The 24,539-nt window shown below is 31.3% G+C and overlaps 1 protein-coding gene across 1 annotated transcript; it reads right to left on the reverse strand.

Moving 5' to 3' along the window:
• Positions 1-1,817: 1,817 nt before the first annotated feature.
• LOC110620511 (probable beta-1,4-xylosyltransferase IRX10) lies at positions 1,818-5,564 on the reverse strand. The gene is made up of 4 exons (XM_021764283.2): positions 5,118-5,564; positions 4,029-4,417; positions 2,974-3,215; positions 1,818-2,524 (listed from the first exon to the last, which is right to left on the reverse strand). Exons 1-4 carry the CDS (start codon positions 5,212-5,214, stop codon positions 2,011-2,013), a joined length of 1,242 nt encoding a protein of 413 aa, XP_021619975.1. The 5' UTR covers positions 5,215-5,564; the 3' UTR covers positions 1,818-2,010.
• Positions 5,565-24,539: the final 18,975 nt, after the last annotated feature.

Here is a 24,539-nt window from a genome sequence, read left to right on the forward strand (position 1 = left end):
AAAAATCAGTCCAATCCCCACAAAGAGGGAAAATAAAAGCGAGTGGAGAATAAAAATAAAATTGAATACACATGTAACTCACCCTTCTCCCCCTCAAAAATAGGGGTTGGTCAAATATAAACATATAAGAGAAGCATACAACAATGAAAAGAAAATTTAAAGAATAAAAATAATTTTTAATTAATTTTTAATATTTTAACTGTTGATTTTTTTTACACTTAAAAACAACTCCACCAACAGGAAAATAAAGTTTCAACTACGAGCAAATACATACAATAGGAACTCAAAGCAATTCTTTGATTTTTGATTTTTGATTGTTGATCACCTTAATCATCAAATTAAATAATTAAAAAGGTATAAGAGTTGAATCTCATTATTCCAAAAAAACTTGATAATTTTTCAAACAAATTTATAATAGTTATTGAAGAAATCTTTTAAAACTTAATTAAACTCATTTTTTATTTTTTATAATAGTTATAAATATTTCTATTATTTAATTGTTATAATTGTAACTATATATTTTATTTTTTTTTATCACAAGATAATAAATTCCATTAAAATTCAAACAAGTCGATTAAAATTTAATAAAAAAATTAAAAAAAATTATTTTTATAAAACATTGATTTTTTAAAATATTAAATAATAATAATAATAATACACATTAAGAATACAATGAAAAAAAACAAAAACAAAAACACACCCTAATTAATAAGAGGCTCCAACCGTGCTTCTGGTTACGGCACTAATTAGACTAGAAAATTGTTCCAAACTTTCAATGACACGGAATCAAATTGCGGAAACACCAATAGGTCCCCAAAGCTGTTTGCCAAAATGTCAAGCCAACGTTCTTAATTTATGCTTATGGATTTTTATCTTTTTACCATATCATGCTTTTCATTATTTTTTTTTTAATTTTATAATAAACCCAAATACCACATGGAATGGTAAGTTGGGGCTCTAGCTAATTAAAATAGAACACATCAATGTTCTAAATCATGTTGAAGACAAAAAGTTTTAGGATCCATCAACAACATGAGTCCTCCACAAAATCACATGTTATTGCATGAATTACACTATTAAACTATAATTTAAGGATTTTGCATTTGCATTTAAGATGCTCAAACTTACAATTTTAAAATTAATGTCTCTTGATAAAGTGAAAGAATTAATTCTTTTCACTTCCACGGTCACATTTCGCTCTTAAAAATATATGAATGCTATATTTTTTTGTTCATGAGATTTTTTTTTCACTCAATATTATGAAAATATTAAAAAAATATTTTTAATATAATTTAATTATAATAACATTAAAATAATAATTTTTTTTAATCTTTTTTTTTTCTAAAAATTAATTTTTTACCTCCAAATCAACGCCAAACATACTGAAAGTGAGGCCAACTTTTATTACATGAGTTTTTTTTTTATTAAATTGATTTAAAATTTGTGATGGTCAATACAAATAAATAATAGTTTTTTTTTTTAAAAAAAAAAGAAAAGAAAATGAATGGAAATGCCATCGCCCTCTCCACTCTCAAAGGACGAGAATTGGGTTAAAGAGGTAAATATTAGCAATTCTAGTGGAAATTAAAATTTAAAACTCTTACTGAAATTTTTCTTTCAAAAAAAGAATATTGTTTGAAATTTAAAAAATTATAAAAATTTTAATTAATAGGTTTTTATAACTCTAGCATTTGACATTAAAGAATTTAATTTTTTTTTTACATTAAAAAAGTGAAAAATCATACCTGCAAGAATTTATTTAAATTCTTTCATAGTAAATGATTAATTCTAAATTTAAACAAAAAAAAGGCAGAAGAGAAGGTATACCGTGCAAGTGCACGAACTATTTATAATATGGAAATTCAGATGTACAAAATAAGAAGTTGAGCATCTCTACAGGAACAAAATTTCAAAGAGAAGTTTACAAATTTTGGTATAGGCCGAAACCTTTCTCTAAACGTATTTCCAGAAACAGCAGATATGCCGCCACAACAACATTCCCACAGCCAGTTACCAAGGTTTCAAGTCCCCTACAGGTCCAGCCGTCCAATTCAAAACCTTTTCACCAGGCTTCAGGAAAATCTTCTCGTCATGGGGCAATTTGCGAGCAAGCCCATTTAATATTTGGTGGAAAGCATCTCCAGATTGTGCAGGTTGTGGGAATAACATTGCTCGTTTCATTGAAGGATTTGCAAGAAGCCTCTGCTTTCTCAAGATCTCTTCTGTTGGTATCGATGTTAGGATCATATCCAAGTTAGGGACATCTTCTTCTGCTACAAATACTCCAATTTGCTCCCATGGGATAGCATCTGCAAAGGGTAAAACGATGTCATCTGCTATGATCACTGGAATGCAGCCAAACACCACTGCTTCAACCAATCTTGGACTCCATGGTGCCCAGCCAAGTGGGCATAAGCAGAATATAGCTCGTTGCATGTCTTCATAATATGTGGTTGGATGTTCAGTTGAGATGTCAAAGAGAGGATTGTTCTTAAAATTCTCCCAAACAGCTGCTCTTGCTCCTCTGTCAGTTGTACAGAAGGATTAGGAATGAGTGACTACTCACAACTGCTACAAAAAATATACAACTCAAAAGAAGATGACAACAAAATCCATTTAAGTTCGTAACAGAGACTAAAGCTGGAATGCAAATCTGAGATGCAAGAGCCACAGAAATTAACTAATCAAAATTTTAAGAGATTTGGCTTTGGCTCAACTCACATTAAGCAATTCCTAAGCAAGCTAAATTTTAGTATTAGTCACTGGTTCCTATCAACTCCATTAAAAAATCTCATTCCCTTTGGTTCAGTAATAGTTAATGGCCACTTAACTAACATAATTTATAAATTGTGACTGCAAAACTGAATTTTTTAGTTTATCCATGCAAAGAGTCATCTGGGGAAGGAGGAACTGAGGCAGGTTAGTGTTACTAACTCATTTAACAACTCCTTTCACAAGTTCAGTGTGACGCACCTTGCATAGTATCCACCTTCTGGATCATTATTTACATCATAAAACAAGCCACGGAAGTAGACAAAAATGGAACGCGGAGTCTCTGGGGGAATCTGGCGGGCCTGCATTTTTTGGGGGGGAGCATATGGAGGAATTGTGATTGAACCCTCATTCAAGCATACATGATTCCGCTGTCCAAACGTTTGAACCAAAGTAGCACGTTGGAGTAATGGAAGAATTCCCCGTTTAATGGCTTTCTCTTCCTGCACAATTGGGTAAACAGAAAATTTAATAATAGCAATTATTGATAGTAGAAACTATTGCTGATTTGTGCAATTTTTCAGATGAATGAAAAGAAATCATATTCAAGCAAAAGGCCTTAACGCCAACTGATTCCAATGTGAAAATCAGATGACCTCTAGAACCTTTTTGATTTGTTTTAACTACATAATGGTAAAATCTTTGCTTTTAGATTTGTTGTCTTATTCAGTGAAGTTAATATAACCAATAGGACTTAACAGTGTCACTGTGAATGTGGATTAGTGGCTATCATTTTTAAGAGGAACATAAATGAGCAGAAAAAATTGCAGGTCTAAAAATTACTGCAGGTAGCATTGAGGCGACATTGCCTAAAGAATAATGGTGAAATATCTTTGACAACATTGCAGAATCATCTGGAACAAACCCAGTATAGAACAAAGCACATTTTGATTGTTTCCATGTTTAGTCTTTCTTGATCTACCTTCAGATCCAATACCCAACGCTACAGGTTTTAAGGTTTCTAGATCCACAGGTTTTCTATTAATAATTCATGACATTTGATCTAGCACTACATGAGATCAACTTCACACAACTTTTGCAACCAAAGCTCCACTTATCTACATCCCCAATTCTAATGTTTCACCTATGGGCAAAACGAATGTAGACTACAAGATTAGTGCCTAAAAGAACCGTAAGACTCCTACCAAAATGAACAAAAGAAATACAGAATTTATATAAATTAGACCAACTGCCTGCAAGTATAATTTAGCAGCACAAAATCAAGACATAGATTCAAACTAATCATAGGACCTTGCCTGATAATGAAAGCAGGCTCCAAAGTCATGGGGCACAACAAAGAAATGATCAGCCCCTTCTGTGCGATTCCAGTAAGGCCAATTGGTAGAGATAAGCTGTATTGCACTTCTCATCATCCGTGGAGATTTGAAGGGCAATGGCATGCCCGTAGGTGTAAGATCACAAGTGGTATATATTGGAGTGTAAAACCAATCCGCTTCATCAGGATTAAGGGTTCGAACTGCGCTGGATAAAAGAAACCTATGAATGAAGATCTCTGCAGCAAACATATAGGTGAGACATCTTGGATCTTTCTGTAGCAATTTCTTGTTGTATTTGCTAGGAAGCTCATATACATAAACTTTCAACCTTCCCACTGGATCATCTTCCAAAACATCACCAGCACTTCCTGCATTATTGAAACCCAAAGCAGAACTGATTTTAATGCTTCAGAATCACATAAAGCAAACTACTCGAGAATTTAGATTCATCAATTTCCATATGCAGTCCAAGCAGACAATGTCAGAAACAAAGAGAAACACTCTCACAATTTTCACCATGCAGTTATAAGATTCCTCAAGTATAAATCCATTATGGTTACAAGAATTCCCATCCATCAATCATTTCAAAGATTGCTTGAAATATTTATCTAAAATGCAATTCATATTGTTTGAAATATTTATCTAAAATGCAATTCATATCAAGAAAACTATTATACCCAGGAATAAAACTAGCCTTTACCTAAGTTATTAATTGTTCTAAGTCCTAAGAGAAGGGTATTTAGGCGTCCCCCCCAAAAAAAAAGTGTCAAAAATTTTTCTGCAGAGATCAACGGCTACACAAGTGCACATAACAAGAGTGAAAATTCTGAGGCAAGTATAGCCATTTGCCTTTTGAATTTGCATTCAATGATCAATGGCTACACAAGTACACATAACAAGAGAGCAAGTATCCCTAACTAACCATCGATCATTGAATGCAAATTCAAATAACAAATGGACAAACACAATTTGAAGTCTACTTGCAGCTCACACAAGGAGAAACAACCAAAAAATGCTTAAAATCTACGCAGAAAAGGGCTAAATCAAGGCAATATAAAAGAATGGAACCTGAAATCCGCTCCGTGCGAGGCCTCTGATGAGCAAAACTCCTGTCATTAAAGCCAAAAACAAGCAGCAGAACCAAAAACCACATGGATACCCTCATATTTTGTGCCCTCAAACAGAATTCTGGAATAATAATCGAAAAGGGTGCAATGGGTCCGTCCAAAAGGGAAAGAAAAGGAAGTATTTATGAGAAGTGAATGGTTGGGATGTCGTAGAAGTAGTAGTTGAGGAGTTTACTTAGAAAGGAGGCTAAATGGGAGTGAACAAGAGAAAAAAAAAACAGAGGAGTTTGCAAGCTTGGAGATGAAGATTGAAAAGGAAATAAACAGAGAGGGATTTGCTTGAAGAAACAGAGAGACTCATAGCTATAAAATTTGATAAAAATGCAGAAGCAGCAAACAACACGTTCAAATCTGTGTGGGTTAAGTGAAAGGTGTGTTTGTTTTGCAGTTTGATGACAAGTCCATCTCATTGCCTTTGCTTAACAAACCTCTGTGTGTTTTTTGTTTTGTGTAAAAAAAAAAAAAACAAAAAACTCTTTGCCTCCCTTTCTCTGCCTCTCAAATTGGGCACTTGTATGCTGCGGACTGCTCCATCTAAAACAATTGCAATCGCCCATCAAGAATTGAATGATCCAATCATCAATTAGAGTTGAGAGGAAATTGAAAGGAAAAATAATGAAAGAAAATAAACCTAAAATGTTGATGATGGTGAATTAAAATGGAATATTTACTATTAAATATGCTGTTGTTTCATATAAAATATTTTTTAAAAATTATTATCTTTCATCATTTAATATTTAAAATTTTTAAATAAATTAATTAACAGAAAATATTTTTTATTATTTAAATAAAAATAAATTATTTTTAAAAAAATAATTATTTTTAAAACGAAAAAGTATTTTTTGGAATTTGATAATTTTATTAACAGTATTATATATAAATTTATTAGTATTTTTTTGAATTATAATTAAAAATAAAAATAATAAATTATTATTTTTATAAAAAAACATTTTCCATGGTATTCGTGTTGAAGATGCATAAGGTGGGAAAATCGCTCGTGTTGAAAAATTTTCTCTCTTCTTAATCCATACAATGTACATAAGAATTCTTTATAGAAGTATGTAATCAATCACTCTCGGCTATGCTATTGTCCTTTTTCTTTTGCTTTTAGGTTTAGCCCAATATTTTCTTTTTGGCCTATAATTCTTTTAAATTTATTAAAAATTTATTATTTATACCCTAAATATTACAATTATTTATAAATTAATTTTTATATTTTTATAAATTTATTAAAATATTTTTTTTATTAACGAAATAGTTCTCTCATCTAATTTTACCTTTATTTTATTAAAATTATGATAATAAAACGAAAAAAAATTTAAAATTCTAAACTATCATTTTTATTCTTATGATAAGAAATTCATTTTTCTAATTCTATTCAATTTTACATTCGATAAAAAAAAAGAGCAAATATTTAATTTACTATTATTCCAAGTGGAGGGTGAGAAAATACCGAATATCTCATCCATCAATTGTGTTTTGCCAATGATGGCGATTATCAAGCCCAAGCAACTCCATATCTAAGTCCATATCTCTAGCACTTGGTGCAAATTTCAACTACTAAGAAGCTGCAAAGTTGGGTATAATATTAGTCTGGTTTGGCCATCCACCCATAGAAGGTGAGGATCCAAAGGGAGTCCAAGGGTGGTTTGACGTGGAGTCAAAGGTGGTCTAAATTAAATTCATAAATCCAAATGCAATATCAGTTTTCAAATTCAAAAGCATCAATAAAGTCCCAAATTTTAAAAAAAAAAAACTCAAATAATATGTAGAATTAAAAAACTACAATCAATACAAAAAAAAATTAAATATAAAAAATTTTTTTAAAATTTTTTTAATTAATCACCCAAACTAAATTTGAAATTTAATTTACTTTATCCATGACATCAATCGATCGAAAGAAATCTATGAAAATACACAACATCGATCGAAAGAAATCTATGAAAATACTAATGTATATCCGTCTACAAGACTAACGACGAGACCAAAGGATGCAGCGGACTTTCATTGGTTGAGACGAAGGTCCTATACCAATGAGATTGATGGGGCAAATAAGAGAAAAATAAGTGAGATATTACAATTTAGTGTATAGGGGCTATTTTGACAGCGATGTCAAAAAAAACAAGAGGTTGGTCGACTAAATATAAAGGAGATATTGTAATTTGATGTGTAAGGGCTTTTGAGACGCGATGCCAAAGAGAAGATGCCAAAGAGAAAAAGGTTGCGGGCATTAATTTGGTGAAGGGAAGGGCTGAAAGCCCAACGTTCCTATTGGATGCAAGGGTGGGGTTGCTGGAGTTAAGGGAATTGGGAGAAACAATTTGGCGATTTGAGAAAGAAGATAGAATTAATTAACATGGATAATTTAGTTATTTTGTGGTATTTTTTAATGATAGAAATAGTAAAAAATAAATAAAAAATTAAACGATTAACGAAAGAAAATAATAAAAATATTTTAATAAATTTAAAAAAATATAAAAAATATTTTATAAATAATAATAATATCTAAGAATTAAATTATAAATTTTTTTATATTTATTCTAGCGATAAACTAATGTTTTTTAAAAAAGGATGAATTAAATCTTTATTCGAGAAAATTCTCAAGTCTTGACTAGGTTTTTCTCTACTCATGGTTAATTTTAGAGGTGTTTTTTTTTTAATTATGTTAAAATTAATATATATTAATGGATTTTTTTAAAAAGAATAATTTAATTTATGTATTTTGTCCCGTTAAATAGAAGATAAATTTCTTTCTTTGTTTCTATTAGAATAATTTACAGTAGACATAGCGTGCGTCGATTGCTGTTTGATTTGAAAAATAAATTAAAAATAATTTCAATTTTTTAACTATTTCAGTCTGATTTTAATTTAATTTAATTTTAAAGCGATTCTAATTTTTCATAATTTTGATTTTAGTTTAAATTAAATTTAAATTATAAATAATTAATTCAATTTCGATGTTGAAAATTTTTAAAAGTAAAAAATTTAAATAAAATATAAATCTTAAATATTATCAAATATATATTTTATTAAATAAATAAATTGTAAAATGTATCTATTTATATAATATAAAAAATAAATATATATATATAATACAAAAATAAATAATATTACATTTAAATATAAATAATATTTTTTTACAAGTTAAAAATAAATTTAAATTTAACTATTTAATAATTTAATTTATTTATATATCAATTTTAAATGACATAATTTTAAAAAATTTATTTAAAAAATAAAAAATTAAATTGAAATCAAACCCATCATTGATTCAAACTGATTGATTCTGATCTAATTTTGATTAACAAAAGAGAAAATCATAATTAATTTCTTAATTTAAAGTTTTAGTACATTTTAAAAATTAAAATTAATTAATCAATTCGATTCTAATTCGATTCATAATTTGAACTACACCGTAACTATGTCGAATTTATATTAGAGTTTGTACATAATTAAATTTTTAAAATTTTATTTTATTAATAAAATAATTTTTTATTAAAATTTTTGTTAATTAATTATAAAATGAAAAATAAAAATCAAATTAAAAATAATTAAATTATAATAAATATAATTTATTATTATAATAAAACTCATGAATTAAATTATTTTTTTATTAAAAAATAAATTAAATTATAAATTTTACCAGGAGCTATATTGTAAACTACTATACGCATTCAATTTTGATTTTACTTTCAAAATGAACAAGGATGCAGGGGCGTACACACAGCTAGTCCTAGAGGGTCGTCCACTCCAAATTTTTTTCCTTAATAACATTCTAAATATTCAACTTTATTAAAAAAATAAAAATGTTAATTGTAGGACCTTAATTTTAAAATAAAAGGGAATATAAATAGGCATTTGGGTTTTTTTTAAAATTAAATATATTATAATTATAACATATTATAAACTATGAATATATATTCATACTCTATAAATTAAATTTAAGTTTATAAAACAATCGCATTTAAGATATAATGGTATATATATCTGAATAAATTTAAAAAATTTTAAGTTCAACTATTCCTATTCTCGATACCTATTTTAAAACAAAAAAATTATAAAACAATCATTTTAGTTATGAAAATAGTTAAATTTAAGTTTTGTAATAAGGCTAAACATCAAATATTTTTTTATTGCTTGTTGAAATAAATTAAAAAGAAATTATTAAAAATTAACTATAAATTCCTTTATAAAAGGTGCATTTTAATTGTTAAATAATACTGATAGCACTGATAGTGATTACTATTACACTTAAAACAACGTTGATAAATAAATTCAGTTTAGGATTCAATTTAAATAAATATTTTTTATTATATTATTTTATTAATTTTTTATTATTATTTTAAAATTATTTATTTACTTTCTTTTATTATAATAACATATAATAAATTATTTATTTACTTTCTTTTATTATAATGACATATAATCCACTATTATAATTCTATTTAATTTTATATTATTTCTAAATTAATTTATTATTAATTATTATTTTTCTAAATAATTTTATATTATTTCTAAATCAATTTATTATTAATTATTATTTTTCTAAATAATTTTATATTATTTCTAAATCAATTTATTATTAATTATTATTTTTTTAAATAAGTATTCAAAATATTTTTAATATTTTTAAAGTAGTATAATTAAAAGTCAATAAAATAAATTTTTTATTATTTGTGAAAAATTAAAATGAATAAAAATTATAAAATAAATAATAAAATAAATACATATTTAATAAATAAATAAATTATTATAATTAAATCATGGGATTCTCCCCTATGTTTTATTGATTAAAAAATATTTTTAATGTTATTATTATCAGAATTTATAAATATATTTTTCAAAAAAATATATATATATTTTTTTAATTATACCTATTTCAAAAAAAAATAAATATATTTTTCAATATAATTTATGATTAATTATTTATGATTTATTTTTATAGAGTTGACTTATACTGTAGAATTTTTTTCTGCTATAATTGTAATATGTAAACTATACCAAATATAATACTATTCAAATAATATAATATTTTAATATATGAATTACGATTAAAATTTATTTTTTAAAAAAATAATATTTTAACTCATTAAAATTTATTTTCATATAATTTTAATCCTATAAATAGATTAGTAATTAAGTGAAATATATAAAAAAAATTATCACTTAATAAGGAAAATAGTATATGAAATTAAATTAAATAATCAATGAATAACTTAAGAAAAAATTTAAATAGAGACTTAAACTTGAAATTTTGAAAATGAGAAGAAAATTTTTTTAAATTGAAAAATAATATAAAAGATAAGGATTAAATAGTACAAATTTCTTTGATAAATGGATAAAAGAATTTGATTTTATAAAATATAATGATAATTTAATTAAATAATTTTAAAATAAAAATAAATTGATAAGTTTTTTAAATATATAAGGATCTGATGATAATTTTTTATTTATAAAAACTTATTTATATACCCTTCAAAAGTTTTAGGGGCCATAGCCCGTTAGCCATTCGTCTCTGAGTTGAAACCTCTAAAACATTAGGTAAATTATATCATCTCCTTATTGATCTTTATATATATAAAAAAATTATTTGTAATAAATATTATTTAATCTTACATATAATAAACATAAAATTTAATGCGTTTTCAATCTAAAATTTAAATTAAAAAATTATATATTTATTAATATAAAATTTTAGAGATTATATTATAATTTATTATTAATTTTTTCAGATTTAATTTAATTTTCTTGATTATAATTATGATAAATTGAAAAAAAAATTAATTTTATTATTTAAAAATTTAAAGTTTTGATTATAAATATAAATTAACACATAAATTTAAATTTTTTATTCAATAAATTTTAAAAAAAATAATATTCTGTAGTATATCACATAAACTATAAAATTTTTTATCAAAATTAATTAAGATAAATATTTAAATTTTTTTTATTTAATAAATCTATTAAAAATAATATAACTCACACTCTTAAATTTTTATAAGTAATAAAGCGTAATTTAAATAATAAAATAAAATTTAACATTTTTACGGTTATTATATAGTTTAATGGCAATTTTAATCTTTTTACAGACTATCTATAAGGCAGGATTTTGTTATTGGTCTTTTTTCATTATCCTTTTAAACTCTAAAAATAAAAATTTCAATTTATTTATAATATTTTATAAATTTATAATTTTTTACAAAAAAGTGAAGGTAACTAATTTTTTATTTTACTTTTTATAAATATTAAATTTATAAATTACTTCGATTAAATAAATTATATATTATTTCATTTAATTTTAAAATTTTACCATATATTTTATTTAATTTATTTTTTTATTAATTTTAATAATTAGTATAATTATAAGTATCTGATATATTAATCACTTATAAATTTTTTATTCAAAACATATAATTAATTAAAATTTTAAATTATTTATAAATATTTTATTTTTATAAAATATTTTTATATTTATGTTCTGATATCTAGAAAAAAGGTTTTGCGGCTGTTAGGTGCATACGTACGGATGTATTAAACACCCTCTCCACGTCAGGCCACCATTTAATTCTTTAAGTGCACGTGCGGATAAAGCTGCGAAGTGACTGGATCAGATATTCTTCTTCACGTCACATCACCGGACTGAATTACTTTCTACCGGATCTGAATTCGCGATTGACTCCGCTTGCTCTATGTGTGTCTGAATCAAGAGACTTGAAACATTGAACCAATCAGTTAAAGGGAAGTTTCATGAGTTTTGAACCAGTATTATTGTTTGATCTTATCAAAAATAAAAAAAATCCGACAATCATCACAGATATTAAATCAAACACTTTAAAATTCACACATAATCAAGGCGACCTATGAATGAAAAGTATAAAACGATGTTGATATGCATATAGTATTAGGAAATGTATCAAAATGATTGATGTAATCAGTCGAAATTAAAATGAATAAAACCATTCTCATATTTTAATTATTAATTCTAAGTTTTCTTACCCTTTGCAAAGCAAAAAACGCTTTTCCTGCGGCACGCAAAATCACTATACATATTTATTTTAATTTATAAAATTTCGTAAATTATATTTACATTCATTTATTAAAAGTAATATAAAAATCACTAAAATTTTTAAAATATAAAAAATAACTTCCAATTAGAAAAATAATTTTTGTTAATCGATTTTTTAATTAATTTTGTATGTAATTTATATTTTTGTTAATCGGTTTAAAATCAAATCGAATTGAATAAATTAAAAATCAAAATTTTAGTATTTATAAAAACCAAATCGAATTAATTTTAATTAGAAATTGAATCAAACTGAACTGATCTGATTCAGTTCGATTCGGTTTAATTCGATCGGTTTTAATTTTTAATAACTTTTTTACACTATTTTAAAATTTAATTAAAATATTTTAATTTTAATATGATCTATTTTTTTATATTATTGAAAAATAAAATATTATTATCACTAATCGATTTGGTTTGATTTTTTTAATTTTTTTTATTAAAATCAAATTAAATCAAAATAATTGAAATTTTTGAAATTAAAAACCGAATTGAAATAAATAAAAAACTAAACTAAATAAAAAATTAAATTAAAATTTTAAATTAATTCAATTTAATTAATTTTTTCAATTTGAACTGCCTACAGCTCACCCGTAATAAATTTATTAGAATGAGTTTTTCTATTCTATTTATATTTATGCGAGTCTTAGCAGTTGATACACAATACAATTAAAATAATTAATTATATTAAAAAAATTAAAAAATGAATTTTAATCAACATTAATAAGATTTTTAACATTTGAAACTCTCTTTTAAAAGTAATTTTCTTTAAATAAAAGAAAATTATATTTTTATCAATCAATGTTTTAAATATTTCAAGCACTAAAACATAAAAAAAAGTTTAAAAAAATATTTTCAGCAAAATAATATCAATCAATAAAAAAATATTCTTTCTCCTGAGTTAGCATAAAAAGGTTGTTCTTTTTATTTTTTATTTTTAACATTTTTGAGTTTTAAATCTTAATTTGTTATTTTTTATTTTTATTAATAAAAATACGATAATATACACAAAAATTTTACTCATTTTCATTGTGCTCACCATATTATAATTTTTTTTTTAAATTTAAGTTTTAAGAAATTTCAAATTTACTTGAGTACTTCGATTAATAATAATAATAATAATAATAATAATAATAATAATAATAATAATAATAATAATAATTGGTAGAATTGTAAGCAAAAATATGTGCGTAATTTATTTACTTTTTTTTTATTGTGTATCAAATAATTAATTGCAAGTTACGTAAATAAGTAATTATTTATTAATTATTAAGTATTATCATTGAATAGATAAATAGTAGTTCAATATATTAAAATAAAAGAAAATCAAATATATGTTTTTTTATAAATATTAAGGAATTATATGTATATATTATCTTCTTAATATTCAGAAATATAATAAATTGATGGTTTATAATCATCTTATTTGTTAAATTTTTTATTCATTAACATTTTATTCGTTGTAAATGAATTTTTTTAAATATTTCACTCTCAAGATAAATTATTTAAATTATTAAATAAAGCTATAATTTTATTAAAATGTTTTAAAGTTAAATTTATGATGGTTATTTATCTACCTATCATTTTTAATTTATATATTTAAAAGTAATGCCGCATAACAATCGACCAATGAGTTATTATTATAAGACGGAATTATGTAATAAAAATTTAATAAGTTGATATATAGTCTCATCTATAAATGATAATTTTCCAATGAATTATTATTATAAGACAAAGTCATGTAATAAAAATTTGATAAGTTGATATATAGTCTCATCTATAAAAAAAAAGAAAAACTCAAATGCCGTAACATTTTATTGTAGACGAGATTTCATCGAGTAGATCCATTATACTTATAATCGCGGAATCTTTTATCCACTAACCGATATCGATCAAATTTCTAAGAGACTTGATAATTAAGTCCACATTTTTACGATATAAAAACTAATATGTATAAAAATCAAAGTACACATTCTTATACAACCATTCTGAATTTTAAACAATTCATTATATCCACCTTTTTACGGTATAAAAACTAATATGTATAAAAATTAAAGTACGCATTTTTATACAACCATTTTAAGTTCTAAACATTTCATTATATTTGCCCATTTTGCCAGTTTACAGTTTACATATCAGAGTGGTTGCTATTAGGACCAACTACCTCACATTTTCTCTGTTTGTAAGTTGACCAATCACAACTCAGTTCTATTAGCCGTATCAAAAAATATAAATAAATAATTTTTAAATTTATTTATAAATTTTTGTAAAAAATAACTGCATTAAGAAAAATTAAAACTTATATTACCATTATATGAAAAAATCCTGGCCACTTATTATTATTATTATTAAAAATAATTTTTAAAAAGAGAACTATTCTACGCAAGAATATTACTTATACTGTAACATATGAATTTATAATATTATTTTTTATAAAAAAAATATATTTTTTAGAATTTATTTTATGTAAAAAGTATTTTTAATTGAAAATAATTTTCAAAAATAACATATTTTATTGTTTACTGTAATTTGAAATAAAATATGTTAAAATTTTATATATAGTAATTGATACACATATTAATCGCTCATAAATCATGATCTGCCACCATAAAACATAACCACGTAGTAATGGTCTAATAAGCTAACACAGTAATGCCCAAAGTAGCTAGTGTACAAATTCCTGACGGAGGATGAATTGCCAACAGATGAACTGCCAACCAAATAAATAATAAGAAAGTCCTTTAAATATGCAATAATTAAAGGGTGATTGTACATGAAGTTGTTAACACAGTCATGGTTACGATGCATAACGGAGGATGATGACCGATGTATCCTCAAAGATATCCATGAAGGAGACTGCGAAAGTCATGAAGGAGCTCGATCGATCGCTTGGAAAGCATTCAGGATAATCCTACAAAGTTTGAAGAAAAGACTTGACAAAGCTAAAGGCAACTGGCCCAAAGAGTTGTCCCACATCCTCTAGGCATACAGAACAACCCCAAGAACAGTCACAAGGAAAACCTCATTTTTTCTTGTATATGGTACCGAGGCAGTAATCCCTGTGGAAGTCCAAGTAAACAGTTTTAGGACTCTGCATACCGAGTACTCATGGGACCCTAGAGAGATGCAATTTAACCTTGACCAAGCTGAATATTTGCGAGAATAAGCAGCAATCAGAATGACAGTCTATAAGAACAAGATGTACTAAATGTTCAATAGTAGAGTTAAGCCACGAGTCTTTAATGTAGGGGATTTAATACTTAAAAGAATTGATGTAATAGGCGGTAATGCCAAGTTTGGTAAGTTGGGCAAAAAGTAAAAAGGACCGTTTAGGATCTCGAAAGTTATTTGTTATGGGTCTTATAAGTTGGCTAAGTTAGATAGCCGAGTTATTCTCTATTTTTGGAATATCTATAATTTATGCAAATTTTATCTATAACATTTAATGAGGTATTTTTTATCTGTTGTGTTATTCAGTTATAAGGAACAATGTTTTATTAAAATTAAAGATCAATGATCAAAGCATTTTTTAATACAAAAGGCCACAAGGCGGGTATCCGCTAAGCTGACGATCGGATATCAATCCCACTTAATAAAATTGTTCAAGGCATCTTATGCCAAGACTACAAGACGGGTATCCGCTAGGCATATGATCAGATGCTAGTTCCACTTAAATAAATTTTAAGACATTTTATGTCAAGGTCACAAGACAGATATTCCCCAGACTCATGACTAGGTGTTTGTCCCGTTAATCAAATTTTTAAGGCATTTTTGTAACGACCCGGAAACCGGACCACTACCGGTGCTAGGATCCAGATTGACTTAAGGTCGCCGAGACCCGTAGCAAGCCTAACATACATCCTGTATATCTGTTAAATCCCATACATGATCAAACATATACATAAAAACTTTAAACTTTTTCTTTCATTTACCAAGCTTAACCTGTGCATGCACAAACTCATAATCATCAAACCCCACACTGGAGCCCTCATCAAATGCTCCAATAGGGTAACTTATCATACATTAAGCTTGGTTTACATAAACATCATTAAAACATTTCATTAAAAAGATCATGTACCAAAAAGGGATTAACAATACACTAGGGCCAAGCACAATTCTATCCTCAATACAAGTCTTTACATTACATCACATTATAACATTTTACAATACATGTCCACATCTAACTATTACATAAAACATGACTTTACTCTGGCTGACCTCCTGGTCTATCCCGTACCTGCAAACCTGGGGGTTAAGGGAAGGGGTGAGCTACTAGAGCCCAGTGAGCAGAATAGTATAATATTAAATTTAAAATATATGCTTTCATGGAATGCATCATATCACAAACAAATCACATCAACGATGGACTTGTCACCAATAGTCCTCTACATAATCCAATCATGCCAGGGGCGTAGTGCAGGCCACACTTGGTCTTTCTCTTACACATAATATATCATACATATCCAATCGTGCCGGGGGCGTAGTGCAGGCCACACCTGGACTTCCATATCATATCATCTCATATCTCATCGTACAGAGGACTAATGGGTCATCCAACATCCATCCACATCAACATCATAATATGCAATGCAATATATTCGTGGATTCTAATGCAAACACCCTAGTAAACAACATGGTATTCATGATGCATGAACATGCTCAAAACTGATTTAATTTGATACTTAAAGATCCATTCTACTCACCTCAGGCTGACTCTGAAGCAGCTAGCTCACTGCTAGGGTCCTCGGTTCCTCGGGTCCGAACCTACACAGGTGGACTCAAGTGAGGGACCAAACATACCCTAACATAACTCTAAACATCTTCCCAGAAACCCCCTAAAACATTCTAAAATAATCATAGAAAACATGCAAAGGAAGGCTGAATAGGGCACTTTCGGCGGCCGAAAGTCCCTCCAGAGCCGAAACTCAGCCACTTTCGGCGGCACCTTCGGCGGCCGAATGTGGTTCCAGAGCCGAAACTCATGCATGTTCGGCGGCACCTTCGGCGGCCGAAACTCCCCTCCAGAGCCGAAAGTCCAACTTTCGGAGGCAGGGTTCGGCAGCCAAAACATGCCACCATAGGCAGGTTCGGCAGCCGAAAGTGCCTTCGGCTGCCGAACCTGAGTTCTTCCAAAGTGGTAGAACTCAGCCTCTTCATGCACATTTTGCCTCCCAAACCTTCCAAACATGCATTTGGCTATTCTACAACATGCATACACACATACATAAGCATATAGGGGTCTCAAACTAACCTAAACCCCAACACAAACACATATAGCAACTCATACAACATTCATTATCCATAAACTCAACATTAACCCTAACAACAATCAACTAACCTAAACATGCATCTCTACCCCATAACCCCTCATAAAACTTGTTTAAAACATGGGATAAGCTAAAGATCTACCCTTACCTCTTGAAGATCGAGAGGGGAGGCGACCTAAACTTGGAGAAATGGAGGAAGAGAGCTCCAGGGTCTCCAAGCTTCAAATCTTGATCTTAGCTCCAAAAATCTTCAAAACCAAGTTAAATAACTCGTAAAAACATGAGAGACTTGAAGGAAGAACACAAGATCGACAAGGGAGGTCGGAGACTCACTTTGGCCGAAAATGGGGAGAGAAAACTCGCCCATTTCGGACAGGGGGACCCCTTTATAGGTGGCTGGCCAGGCCACTTTCGGGGGCCTAATGTGCCTCTGCATGCACCCCATGTTCGGCGGCCGAACTTGAGGTTCGGCGGCCGAACCTAGGTTCTTCCTTCATTCTCTTTCTTTCTTTTCTTTAAAACTTTAACTCAAATCCTTTCTTCATAAAAACCATAAAATACATGAAAACATTTTATAAAAACATGATTTTACCCTTCTAGACGTTTCCGACATCCAAGATTTCACCGGACGATAGGAATTCCGATACCGGAGTCTAGCTGGGTATTACATTCTCCCCCCCTTAAGAACATTCATCCTCGAATGTTCACCAAACAAGCAAAACATGGCATAGCATACGTAAACACATAACTACACATAGATACTAACCTTAAAAGAGATGAGGGTATTGCTGGAGAATAGACTCCCGTGTCTCCCAGGTACATTCTTCTATGTTGTGGTGATTCCAAAGGACTTTCACCATCGGGATTTCCTTGTTCCTCAATTTTCTGATCTGCATGTCAAGGATCTGCACTGGCTGCTCAACATAAGTGAGATCTCCTAGGATCTCCACATCAGGCTCACTAAGAACCTTGCCCGGATCTGACACGAACTTTCGCAACATGGAAATATGGAAAATCGAATGGATTCTTTCCATTGAAGCAGGTAAGTCTAGCTTGTACGATACATTCTCAATCTTTTGCAAGATTTCAAAGGGTCCGATGTACCGTGGAGCTAGCTTACCCTTCTTCCCAAAATGAACCACCCCTTTCATAGGAGACACCTTAAGCAACACCAAATCTCCCTCCTGAAACTCTACCTGCTTCCTGCGGACATCTGCATAACTCTTTTGCCTGCTCACAGCAGTCTTGATCCTTTCTCTAATAATTGGTACTACTCTATTGGTGATCTCTACTAGCTCAGGCCCTGCCAAGGCCCTTTCTCCAACTTCCTCCCAGCAGACAGGTGACCTGCACTTCCTTCCATACAAAGCTTCATATGGAGCCATCCCTATGCTAGCATGATAGCTGTTATTGTAGGCAAACTCCACCAAGGGTAGATGCTGCCTCCAAGAATCGCCAAAATCTAGCACACATATTCTGAGCATATCTTCAATTGTCTGGATGGTCCTCTCTGACTTTCCGTCAGTCTGAGGATAGAAAGCAGTGTTGAAATCCAACCTGGTACCCATTGCATTCTGCAGACTCCGCCAAAACCTGGAGGTGAATTGGGGTCCTCTATCAGACACTATTGAGATAGGAGCCCCATGCAACTTGACCACTTCATCAACGAACACCTGCGCCAATTTATCCACAGAATAGCCACTCCTAACAGGGATGAAGTGAGCAGATTTGGTCAGTCTGTCCACAATCACCCATATGGAATCCAATCTGTTGGACATTGCCGGTAACCCCACCACGAAATCCATAGCTATATTCTCCCATTTCCACTCTGGAATCGGCAGTGGGTTAAGCATTCCAGCCGGCTTCTGATGTTCCAGCTTCACCCTTTGACATACCTCGCAGGCGGACACAAACTGTGCCACTTCTCTCTTCATAGCTGGCCACCAATAAACTCTCTTCAGATCTTGATACATCTTGGTGGCTCCAGGGTGAACACTGTATTTAGCATTATGAGCTTCCCTCATAATGTCACCTTTCAAACTCACGTCATCTGGTACACATAACCTATTCCCATAGCGGAGGATCCCCTTGCTGTCAAATCTGAACTCATCATTCTTGCCTGACTGAACAGTCCTGGCAATTTTCACTAACTCTGGGTTCTCATGCTGTTTCTGAGCCACCTGCTCTAGAAATACGGGTGTCACTCTCATCTGAGCTATCAAAGCACCTGTACCAGACAACTCTAACTGTAGACCTTCATTAATGAGCCTATGAAACTCTTTCACCACTGGTCTCCTTTTCGCTGTGATATGGGATAGACTGTCAAGTGATTTCCGGCTTAAGGCATCTGCCACAACATTTGCCTTACCCGGATGGTACTGAATTTTGCAATCATAGTCACTAAGTAGTTCTACCCATCTCCTCTGCCTCAAATTCAACTCCCTCTGACTCAAGATGTATTGCAGGCTCTTATGATATGTGAAGATCTCACATTTAACCCCATAAAGGTAGTGCCTCCACATCTTGAGTGCAAAGATCACGGTTGCCATCTCTAGATCGTGTGTAGGATAATTCAACTCATACTTCTTCAGTTGCCTAGAAGCATAAGCAATTACCCTCTCATTCTGCATTAGCACACAACCTAGTCCCACACGGGATGCATCACAAAACACTGTGAAATCTTCATTACTGGTAGGCAGAGCTAACACCGGCGCTGACGTCAACCTATTCTTTAGCTCTTCAAAGCTCTCTTCACACTGGTCGGTCCATACAAACTTCTGATTCTTTCTGGTCAATCTGGTCATAGGAGCTGCAAACTTAGAGAAGTTGATAGAGCATATTTTAATCCATATTATCATGATCTTATTGATGTTTATTTACACCTTTTCTACCTAATTTTGTGATTTTAATCATGTTTTGCAGATATTAGGTGTAAAGAGACAATCTAGAGAAAATGCTCTTAAAACTGCCAAAAAGTGCCCAAAAAGGAAAGTTTTCAAATATGGAAAGTGCAAAAAGGAAAGTTTTCAAATATGAAAAGTGCTAAATAAGGAAAGTTTTCTAATAAGGAAAGTGCCAGAAAAGGAAAGCGCAATCAACAGATTCTTTGAAATTCAAATTGCAGATTCTTCTTTCCTTATTCAGAAGGTGAAGCCAATTATGGAAAGTGTCAAATAAGGAAAGTTTTCAGAAAAGGAAAGTCCTCAAATAAGGGAAGTGCAGAAGCAAAAGCATATAAGGAAAGCTCAGTCAGAAGATTATTTAAAATTCAAATCGCAGATCTTTCTTTCCTCATTCAAAGATATGCACATACTGCAGCAGTCAAATCTTTCTATTTAGGCAGCAAGATTTCGTAAAGATGCACTTGCCTCTTCTTCATTCAGCATTCAAAATTCAAACGAAGGCTCCACCTAAAAAGGAAAGACTGGACAGATTTCTTTCCCTTCTGCATTCAATGACTGCGCTCCACTCCTCTTCTGCAATCCGTGCGCATCCTTCCTCTTTTGAAGCCTGATCCGCGCACCTCCTTCCTTCTGGAGATTTTGCAACGCGATTCTTTCCTTTTCAGCACTTTGGACAGCCTCTTCACTAATTAGGAAGCAAGTATGACCTAGGGCAGCACTTTCAACTATAAAAAGACACATAAGGAGCCTCCACACAACCTTTAAGCCCCCCTTGGGAGGCACCTACGAAATTCACATCTCTTCTTCTACCTTTCTTCTTTTCTTTTATTTTTAATTTTGTTTTAGCCATGAGAGGCTGAAATCTTTTATTCTAGTTGAAGATTAGGTGATACTTTAGTTGTTTTATGGATTGGGAGACTTGATTAAACATTGTTAAACTTTTGGTTGTTCAATATTCATGCAATTTCATGTTTGATTTCAATATTGCTTTATTCTTTAGATCTACGTTGATTCTTGATTGCAAAGTAATAAGATGTTAGTTTGGATGATTTAAGTCCGTAATTGCTTGAGTTATTCAAACATAAGAACACTTGGTGTAAAAACCAAGGAAATTGTATGATCTAGCAACATCTCATGCGTTTGAGTAGTTAGGATTGGATCTCTCTCTTTCTTCATGCAATTAACAATTGTTAGATGCCTAAGGCCCAAGGATGTTCCTTGGTAATTTATTAATTAGTAATTAATTAGAGGACGTTCCCTAATTGGTTTAATCATAAGGAGAGACATGGTGGTGAGAAGCGTTTTCCATCTCCATAACTAATCTATTGAATCAATCAAAAGAAACTAAGTGTCAATGATCAATCCCAACAACTGAAGTGGATCCAATTCTTCAACTAGAGCTTTCTTATTATTTATTTCTCTTTATTTTTATTATTTGCTTTATTTTTATTGCTTTCAGTTTTAGATTAATTAAATCAATCTCAAATCCCCCATTTTACTGTTACTACAATTTATTTTTATTCCGCTTTCAGTTTATCTCGTTTTCAGTTTTATCTCGTTTCAGTTTATTTCGCTTTCAGTTTATTTTGCTTTCCGTTTATTTCTCTTTCAGTTTTATTATTGTTTCAGTTTTATCTCGTTTTAGTTTATTCCGCTTTCAGTTTTATCTCGTTTCAGTTTATTTTGCTTTCAGTTTATTTCTCTTTCAGATTTATTTTTGTTTCAGTTTATTTTTGTTTCAGTTTATTTTATTGGTCTTGATAAGGAAAATAGGTAAGTCCTCAATTCCCTGTGGATTCGATCCTTTCACCACTATCTGCAGTTGTAAATTGTTGATAACCAGAGAGGTTATTTTTGACCGGCTTCGACAACCGCGAGTCAGAAGTCCTGAACAAACCTCCTGTAGTAATCTGCTAAGCCCAAGAAGCTCTTGATCTCTGTCACTGTAGTGGGTCTAGGCCAGTTAGCTACAACTTCCACCTTCTTGGGGTCCATTTCTATTCCGTTCCCTAATACAACATGCCCCAAGAATGAAATGCTCCTCAACCAGAATTCACACTTGGAGAACTTGGCATACAAGCCGTGTTCCCTCAAGGTCTGCAGAACTATCCTCAGATGATGGGCATGCTCCTCTGCATTCCTGGAATACACTAAGATATCATCAATGAAGACAATAACAAAGTGATCCAGGTACTGGCTAAACACTATGTTCATGAGGTCCATGAATGCTGCAGGGGCATTGGTCAGCCCAAACGGCATTACTAGGAACTCATAATCCCCATATCTGGTCCTGAATGCCGTCTTCGGCACATCTTCTTCTCTTATTCTCAACTGGTGATACCCGGATCTCAGATCTATCTTGGAGAAACAACCTGCTCTAGCTAGCTGGTCAAATAGATCGTCAATCCTAGGTAACAGATACTTATTCTTGGTAGTGACTTTAGTCAACTGCCTGTAGTCGATACAAAGTCTCAAGGATCCATCCTTCTTCCTTACAAACAGCATTGGAGCACCCCAAGGTGAGGTATTCGGTCAGATGAAACCCTTGTCTATCAACTCTTGCAACTGCTCCTTCAGTTCTTTCAATTCTGCTGGTGCCATCCTGTAGGGAGGGATAGAGATCGGTCTGGTTTCAGGCAGCAATTATATTTCAAACTCTATCTCCCTAGCAGGTGGTAGTCCTGGAAGCTTGTCTGGGAAGACATCCTGAAACTATCTGACCACGGGCACTGAGGCGAGCTCCCTAACCTGACTATCTAGCTCTCTCACATGAGCTAGAAACCCCTGACAACCTCTCCTGAGCAACCTACGAGCCTGTAGGGCCGATATCAGACCTCTAGGCGTACCCCTCCTGTCTCCTCTGAAGACAACCTCTGACCCATCCTAATCTCTGAACCTGACTACCTTGTCTCTGCAATCCAAGGTAGCACCATGAGCAGATAGCCAATCCATCCCTAGAATGACATCAAAATCCGTCAAGTCTAGAACCACAAGGTCGGCTGGAAGGCATCTACTCTCAACAAACACTGGACTAAACCGGCAGACTGACTCTGCCACTGATGGGTCACACTTAGGTCCACTGACCTAGAGGGGACACTCTAACCCAGAGATTATCAAACCCAACCTCTCAACGGCTCTTGGAGCAATAAAAGAATGAGATGTACCGGGGTCCATTAAAGCATACACATCTGAGCAACCAATGATGAGATTACCTGACACCATGGTGTTAGATGTGTTCGCCTCCTGCTGTGTCATAGTGAAGATCCGTGCTAGAACTGATGGACCTTTACCTCGGGAACCTGCTGAAGAAGAGGCTGCCCCTTTCCCTTGGCCTCTGCTACTGCCCTGAGTCATGGCTGGAGCTGCTGGCTGAGCCACACTACCGGATGCTGTCTGCTGGGACTGTACCATGAAAGGTGCCCTAGGACACTCCCGTGCCATGTGTCCCTCTTGCCCACATCTGAATCAGGCTGAAGTCCCATACCGACACACTCCCTTGTGTAGCTTGCCACACCTCAAACATTCTGCACCATCTGAGCCCGAACTCGAGCCACCATCGAGTCCCAGACCTGATTTCAACCTGTTCCAGAACTTGTTCTTCTTAGACTTCCTAGGGCCTCTGTCCCACTTTTTCTTTCCACCTGAAGCTGCTGCATCCAGAGAAGAGGAGTCTAACCTTCCCCCGCCGGGGGTCTTGGAACCAGAAGACTGCGCCACTGACTGCTTAACTTTCCCCTCGATTATTGCACTAGCCTCCATCTTCCGGGCCATATCCACTATAGCATGGAAACTCTCCCTCTCTGCTGATTGGATCAAAGAGGAATACCTGGAGTGAAGCTTCATGACATGCCTCCTAGACTTCTTCAGGTCTGTGTCAAAAGCTTGCCCTGCAAACGACAACAGCTCCAGGAATCTATCAGTAAATTCATCTACACTCATCTCCTCCGTCTGCCTTAGCTGTTCAAACTCAATCATCTTCAGCTCCCTGGAGCTATCAAGGAAAGCCCATCCTGCAAATTCATTTGCAAACTCCTCCCAGGTCATACTGTCCAATTTAGGGTCCACATAGTTCTTGAACCACTCACGGGCCTTTTTGCATTTGAGTGTGAACCCCGCCATCTGGATGGCTC

This window comes from Manihot esculenta, chromosome 8 (assembly GCF_001659605.2).
Source record: "Manihot esculenta cultivar AM560-2 chromosome 8, M.esculenta_v8, whole genome shotgun sequence".
Lineage (NCBI taxonomy): Eukaryota > Viridiplantae > Streptophyta > Magnoliopsida > Malpighiales > Euphorbiaceae > Manihot > Manihot esculenta.